This window comes from Malania oleifera, chromosome 5 (assembly GCF_029873635.1).
Source record: "Malania oleifera isolate guangnan ecotype guangnan chromosome 5, ASM2987363v1, whole genome shotgun sequence".
Classification (NCBI taxonomy): domain Eukaryota; kingdom Viridiplantae; phylum Streptophyta; class Magnoliopsida; order Santalales; family Ximeniaceae; genus Malania; species Malania oleifera.
The window spans coordinates 99,876,171-99,883,762 of NC_080421.1; the positions used below are offsets into that span (position 1 = coordinate 99,876,171).

A 7,592-nucleotide genomic window follows, 5' to 3' on the forward strand; every position below is an offset into this window, starting at 1 on the left:
ATTGTCATACTCCCTCGGGCAGTATTTTACTTATTGTATATGTGGATGACATTGTGATCACTGGTGATGATGATCGTGGCATCTAGGACCTAAAGTTTTTCTCTAGAGTAAGCTTCAGACCGAAGACTTGGGACCATTGAAGTACTTCTTGGGTATACAAGTATCGAGATCTCATACGGGAACTGTCTTATCTTAGAGGAAGTATGTTCTTGATCTTTTAGATAAGACAGGGCTGTTGGGATTTAAACTTGTGAACACCCATGGATTCGAAGAGTAAGTTAATGTCAGATATGGGTGATTTGTTGCCTAACTTAGGTCGATACCAGAGACCTATTGGAAGGTTGAAGTATCTCACAGTCACTAAACTAGATATATCCTTTGCAACAAGTGTTGTGAGTCGGTTTCTTGATTCCCTGAGAACAAGTCACTAGATGTAGTAATTCGCATTTTGAGATATCTCAAAGGTGCACTAGGAAGAGGTCTCTTATATCAGGATTGGGGTCACACTCGTATTCATGGATATACAGATGTAGATTGGGCCAGATCACCTTTCGATCGAAATCAACAATCGGATATTATAACTTTGTCGGCAGTAATTTGGTGTCTTAGAAAAGTAAGAAACAAATTGTGGTTGCCAAGTCAAGTGCTGAGGTCTGTGAACTTGTTTGGTTGAAGAACATGTTGAAAGAACTAGGTTTTCCACATTCTCAGCCTATGGAGTTGATGTATGATAATCGAGCTGCTATTCATATTGCCTCCAACCCTCCATGAGTGGACAAAATACATTGAAGTTGTTTGCCACTTTATTTGAGAGAAACTTGTTTAGAAGCTCATTACAACCACTCATGTGAAGTCTGAGTTACTGCTTGCTGATTTGTTCACTAAAGCCTTGGGAGATGCTCATGTCAAATTCATTTTAACAAGCTAGGAGCATATAGCATATGATATATATGCTCCAGCTTGAGTGGGAGTTTTAATGGTTATTTAGTCTTTTAGCATTATTATTATTATGTGTTAGAGAGTTTTGTTAGTAATAAGTGTGGGTTAGTAAGGGTATTATGGTCATTCCCATTGTGGTTACATATATTATAAATAGAGTGAGAGACCTATCATTGAGTTTAGGTCTTCCATTTTACCCAATTACTCAACAGAAACAATTGTGTATATTTGCCTAAGCTTGTTAAATAGATCTCGAGAGCGTTAGACACTTGGTTCACTGCACATAATTCTCTGTGTCCAACTTCTTAGTTGTTATGTGCGGCAGTGATGAAAGGAATACTTTTGGTATTCATGGGCTCCATCCCAACTCTCACAAATAGGACTTTAACAATGAACAAGGTCAACAACTAAAACAACCATGAACAAGGTGAACATAGTCTTAAACTTCCACATCAAAATTTTCACTTTCCATCACCCTTAAAATTGAACAACAATCAATTTCTATCTTACTAAATTTTCGTTGTGATTTCTGTGGATCATCTAAAACTTATTGAAGTCTTGAAATTTCAGCAAAATTTGACGAAATTTTAGCTATAAAATAAAATTTTGTTGAGAATCAAAACGCAAACTAAAATTTCTCTCTTAATTAATTTTTTTATTTTTTTTATTGAAATTAAAAATTATTACAAGAAAAATATGATAATAGCTTTCACACATTTGAAATTGCATAAAAAATTAAACTTAGATATTAGCTACAGCATTGTGTTTGACTATTTGTATGAATCATCTATATTTGTATTATAAATAACATTTGACTAATTTATGAATTTTATTAAATGAAAATGTTTAATATGTTCTTATATTAGAGTAATTGCACCATATGTATCATATGCTTTTCATTGAAGTATTTATTAGTAATATTTTAGTTATAAATTTTGCATTATTATGTTTAGTGCAAAAGACACTCTTCTCTCATGAGGTTCGGCAAAAAAACAAAAACCTCTCCAAAGGTTTTAAAAACGTCATAGACCTCTCCAAAGGTTTCAAAAATATCACAGACCTCCTAGAGATTTGTCAAAGACATAGACCTCCCCTAAAAAAAAGTATCTTTTTGCAAAATACAAAAGGAGGTTTGTTTCTTTTTGGCAAACCTTAGGGGGGATCCCTAGAATTTGTTAAACCTCGGAGGATGTCTCGGGAATTTTGGAACCTCATGGGAGGTCATTGTCTTTTTGCTAAACCTCTGGGGAGATCAGTTTCTTTTGTCCTTATGTTTGTTTACAAATTCTAAGGTTTAATAAAATGATTCCATGCTTTACTACTAATTTCCATCATTTTTAAATTTGGAAATTAAATTTCCATTCAAATTTTTGTAGTATTGTAGCCTCAAAAATTTATTTGAAGCCAAAATTTAAGACCTTGAAGGTGAATAACCACAATGCATCACAAACTAACATAACACTGCCTGAACCCTGAGGAACTCACGGTGGATCTTTGAACAAAGAGCATGACCCATCAACTTGATATTGTGGCTTAAAAAGGGATTCAAGCCCTTGTGATAACATATCAGACTAAAAAACAAGGCATAATGAAGCCTGATTAGTCCGCCTTCGACTGGCATGTGAGGGCATGTGGATTGACCTTCACTGATGAAATTTCAGGGAGCTGCAGATTGGTGATATTGTCAGGAGCATAAGGTTGGTTTTGTGAAATCAAAAGGGGTTCTTATGGCTAAGGTATCTAGGATTTTCCGACAACACCTCTGTTTTCTGGCCAGTTGTTTCAGCCCTATGCTGGTGTAGACAACCCCTTCTAAAGTGGCAGACGTAGGGGGTTGGTTTGATGGTGGCTGCACTGCCTGGGGCTAAAGGTCTTGTGAACATGCTCTGGTACCATGTTGGGAATATTTAGGAAGTTGAGAAAAAGCTAATCACATAATTTGTCTCCCTCTCTATTTGTAACATGTGTCATGTACATTATCATGACCTTCAACATCCTTACTAATGCCACAAAGGAACAAGGATAATACTTTTTTTTTAGATGATAAAACAAGTCTATTAAAAGGAATACATAATTACATGAGGATTGGAAATCCCCCAATAAAAAAGTGCAAAATTATTTATATATATATATATATATATATAAGAGGAAAAACTAAGGGTCTGTTTAATTGTGGAAAACATTTTCCATTTTCCAATTTTTCGTTTTCCAAAGAATTATAAAAATTTTAGTTTGTCTTTATTTTTCATGGTTCGTATTAGAAAATTAGATAATAAAGAGTTTGTTTAAATGTGCAAAACATTTTTTTTATTTTTATTTTTAGATTTCAAAATAATCACCAAAAAGAGAGAACTTGTTTTTCAAAATTTCAAATTTTATATAAGGTAATATTTGAAATCATGGATTTTGGAGTTTGAATTATGATTTAGAAGAAACTTCATGTATAATCCACACAATTAAAGTTTAAAATCCGAATTTTATGCTTCCAAAGCAATTTTGCTGAAGTCTTTTGATTTTTAAAAATTCTGGGCATTGCTTTCCAATCAAAGTGATCACAAGATTGTTAAAACAGTAGAGTCCCAAAATATCCGGTCTCCTTCCCAAAACCCCAAAACTTAGCCTTCAAAAAAAATCCTGAATTGTAGCTAGAGCCATCCAAACTTCACCAGAGTATGGAAACAAATTGTTCCACGTTCATCTTACTGCCTTACAACAAATGAACAAATGACTAATAGTCTCATTAGACTCATTGCACTGCATACAAAAGTCTGGATTCTGGACTAAGGGCTTGCAAGACCACCCTATTTGTAGCATATTACTTGTGTTGATATTGTTAAGAATTAAGGTCCAAATGAAGGCCTAGGTTTTGAAAGGAATCTTTGCTCTCCAAACGGCTTTATGTAATAGGAAAGGGCTAGGATTTGTGGATCTTATCAGATTGGAAAAGAACGACTTTGTAGAGAAGGACCATGAAGCGTCTCCAATCCAAATCCTTGTATCCCCTGGTGAATTTGGCCCAAAAGAAACCAGCACACTCAGTAAAAGAGTTGATGCACCAGCCTCTTTTTCATTGAGACTTCTGAAGCAATGAAAATACCAAGAAAGAGAGCCTCTCTCAAAAGAATAAAAAGCCTGAAATTATTGCATTGTGAACAGTTGAAGCTCTAAACAAACACACCAACAGCTCCAACAAAGACTCACGAACCCAAATGTCCTCTGAATTGGACTTTATCCCCATTACCTGATTTAAAGCAAGTGGGAGGAAAGAAAAGATTAGCAACCTAGAAAACACTTCCAGGGACTCATGAGTGCCATTTGCAGTCCCTTTGGAACCCCATCTATTCTTACTTATTCTGTATTTACTCTTTATTACCTTGTGCAATAGGGAATCATATTCTACAGGAAACCTCCATAACCATTTTCCTATTGAAGATATGTTCTTAGAAACCACATCACCAAGCCCCAAAGCTCCCTCTGACTTAGGAAATCTCTCATAATCTTGCCCTAGAGGGAATTTTAAAAAGGAAAAGAAAATAAATAGGAATATTAGCTAAAGAGACACTAATTAGAGTGATTTGACCCCCAAGCAAAAGACAAGCTCTCTTCCACCCCTATAATCTTTATCCCACTTTCTCAATCACTAGGTCCCTCAAACATCCAATAAAGGGTTAACCCCTAAAGGAAGACCAAGATAAGACAAAGGCCAAGCCAGAGACTCGCACCTGCTAAAGATCTAAAAATCTCAAGCTCCCTACTGCTCAAATTAATACCAGCTATACCACTTAGATTTATCTTCAGCCCCAAGATCTTCTCAAAGATTCCAAGCAAAGTTAAAACTTCGGAATTTCACAACATTATTTACAAGGAACAAGATAGTATCATTAGCAAACTGAAGATGAGACACCTCTACCCCCTCCCCTCCTATAGACAATCCATTAATAACCCCTAGGTAAATAATAATACTAAATACTGAGACTAAATAACCAAAAAGCAGTAAATTTTCCAACTAATGTTTGTGAATCTCATGGTTCCTAATATTTATGAACCAAATCAAATGATGTCTAAAACCAAACTGAACCAAACCAAATAAATTCAGTTCGTTTCAGTTTGTGTTGGTCGGTTTGGCCTCGTAGTGGGCCTTGACTATGCTAACTAGAAACTAAAGTGGGGCTCGTTAACTTATTCCAATCTAATTGGAAAATTTTCCGAATGGAATTCTTATTAGAAATACAATTGAAATTGAATATGCCTTCTGAAAAATGAATTATTGAATTTATTTTTTAGGGAGATGTTCAAAAAAAATGAAAATTCTATCAATTACGTTCTTCAAAAATTTCAAAATTGGTAATTCAATATGCCTTCTTGGTTCAGTTGACTTCTTTCAGTTTCATGAAACATAAAAACAAAAAAACAAAAACAAAAGAACAAAAAAAAAAACAAAACAAAACATTCTGTTTACTGATTTTTAGAACCGAACCAAACCGATTGACATAACAAAACAATCGGTATTGGTTCGATTCAGTGCAGTTATGTTAGTTTCATCAGTTTCATTACCCCCTTAGAAATATTATATTTTATAATTTATTTTGTGCAAAAGCACACTATTTGTTAGTAAAGCTTTTATATTTTTTAGAACAGATTATTTCTGGTTGAATGATAATTTTCTGTCATCAGGCTTTCACATAAAAAGGTCTTGTTGCATTGTCTATTTTTTTAGCCTATTTTTTTGGTTAATTATTTGAACATAAAGATTTTATTTGAACTTCTTTTTTTAGAACAACAAAGTTTAAATGAGTTACTTGAGCATAAAGAATTCATTTTGAATTTTTTTATATTTCATACATAATTTCTGTGCAAGTAGATGACGCATGCATGAATGCATCTTTTGTGTGTGTGACCATGCTTTGTGGCAGAGGGAGGGGTTTTTTCTTCTTTTTTTTTTTTTTTTGGGGAAAGGAGTGGGGGTGTTGGATGTTGTGTTGTGTTGTGTGTGGGTCTTGTCAACTCATGGTTTTGAAAATTGCATACAGAATTGTCCCTCCTAATTTTTATAAACATAAAATTTAAATCTCCCCACTCAAATTATGATACTTATCTTGGCCCTCTTAGAAAATTGTACTTGGGGACAAAAGTGCTGGCTTTTTCTTATCATTGTTTAATTATTTCGTATAGCCAGACACATCATGAACGGTGGTGCCATTTCAGTCATTTCTTTGAGTTTTTTTAAGATAAATTTTCTATTTTTCCATTGGCATTTTCAACACTAGTTTTTCAAAAAGGCTGCAAGAATTCATGTTTTGTAATTTATGTTTTCCTTCCCATCTTTAATGCAGGTATGCGCCAGTGTGTCATCTGAGTCCACAAATATGAGTGAGCTTCAACAATGGAATGAACTATATGGAGAAGGTGGATCAAGGAAGAAGAAATCTCTTAGCTACTTCATGTAGACAGAGTAGAGTGTATAGGTTTCCTTTGTTCTCCCCCACCCTTCTCCCTCATGCCATCCATGCCCGCCATCTTTTTTTTCTTATCCTTTATCCTTCTAAATTAACGGTCCATATGGATGGAAATTCCATTGCTATTCCCATTCCATTGTATTATATATATGTTCTTGGGTTTTTTAACCCCTTCAATTGAAATTCTCCCTTGAGCAGGTTATCTAACCAAAGCTTTTCTAATGGTAGGGAGCTTTTCTGCCTGTACATACCATTTCATTGGTTAAATAAGCATCATCATGTCTTTTTGTTACCAACATCAAGTTTTTTCCTTGAATTAATTTTTCATTTTGGAAAATATGTATAAAACAGGTCCTTAAATAAGCCATCAACATGATGGCATGATTGTTACCGTCCCATGTTCTCTTATTTTTGCATTTCTCAATATCCTGATTCCTTTAAAAATATGACAAGTCTTATGCTGAATGCTGGAATTTGCACCCTCTCCCCCCATCCTCCTCCTGTGGATGTTGTGCTGGAATTTTCTATGCTTTTTTTTTTTAAAAAAAAAAAATTGGAATGGAATTGCATGAATTTAAACAAAACACTATCAAATTTTATTGCATTGTGTTCAAATCCACGGATCTTTGATTCCGTGATTTGAAGGGCATGACAAATGAAGTTCTATGTAGTTATTTATTTATTGCAAAGACACTGGTTTAGCTTTTACTGATTTTATTCTTTAGCATCTAAGACTCGCAAGGGGTGATGTTCTGCCCCCGCAAACATGATCTTTCAGTGTATATGTCGTGTGGTTTAGCCAGCCACCATTGATCTTATATTATGTGCCCTTTTTTTTCGGACATTGGTAGGAGTCATGAATTTTATTAATAAAACCATTGGTTTTATATTTCAGCTTGTACAATGAAAGTCTTAAGCCATATTGTCCTTGCTGTGCATCAGTTTGGCCCTATTACTCATATTTTAACCTGCGGGGATCACTTCACATCAATTTTATTTTCAAGCATACATGGTAAATGGTGCAGCTCTATTTTTCACGACTCGTGTGTGATTTTTCTCCGTTTTGTTTTTGCGTGAATGCTTTGCAACTCGACCTTTTTCTTGAATAAGCACGAGTTTAGCTACTAATTGGAGGATGCAACAAAGAACATAAAACGAATTTGCCTAAGATTTGTTAACAGAGATATATGTGGTAAG

At 34.5% G+C, this 7,592-nt stretch overlaps 1 protein-coding gene across 1 annotated transcript in view; it reads left to right on the forward strand.

Moving 5' to 3' along the window:
• LOC131155636 (uncharacterized) overlaps positions 1 to 6,791 on the forward strand; it is a 93,707-nt gene extending 86,916 nt beyond the window's left edge. The window contains exon 27 of the mRNA XM_058108890.1: positions 6,273 to 6,791. Within this exon, the coding sequence (XP_057964873.1) occupies positions 6,273 to 6,386 (114 nt within the window). The 3' untranslated portion in view covers positions 6,387 to 6,791. The remainder of the gene's footprint in view (positions 1 to 6,272) is intronic.
• Positions 6,792 to 7,592: the final 801 nt, after the last annotated feature.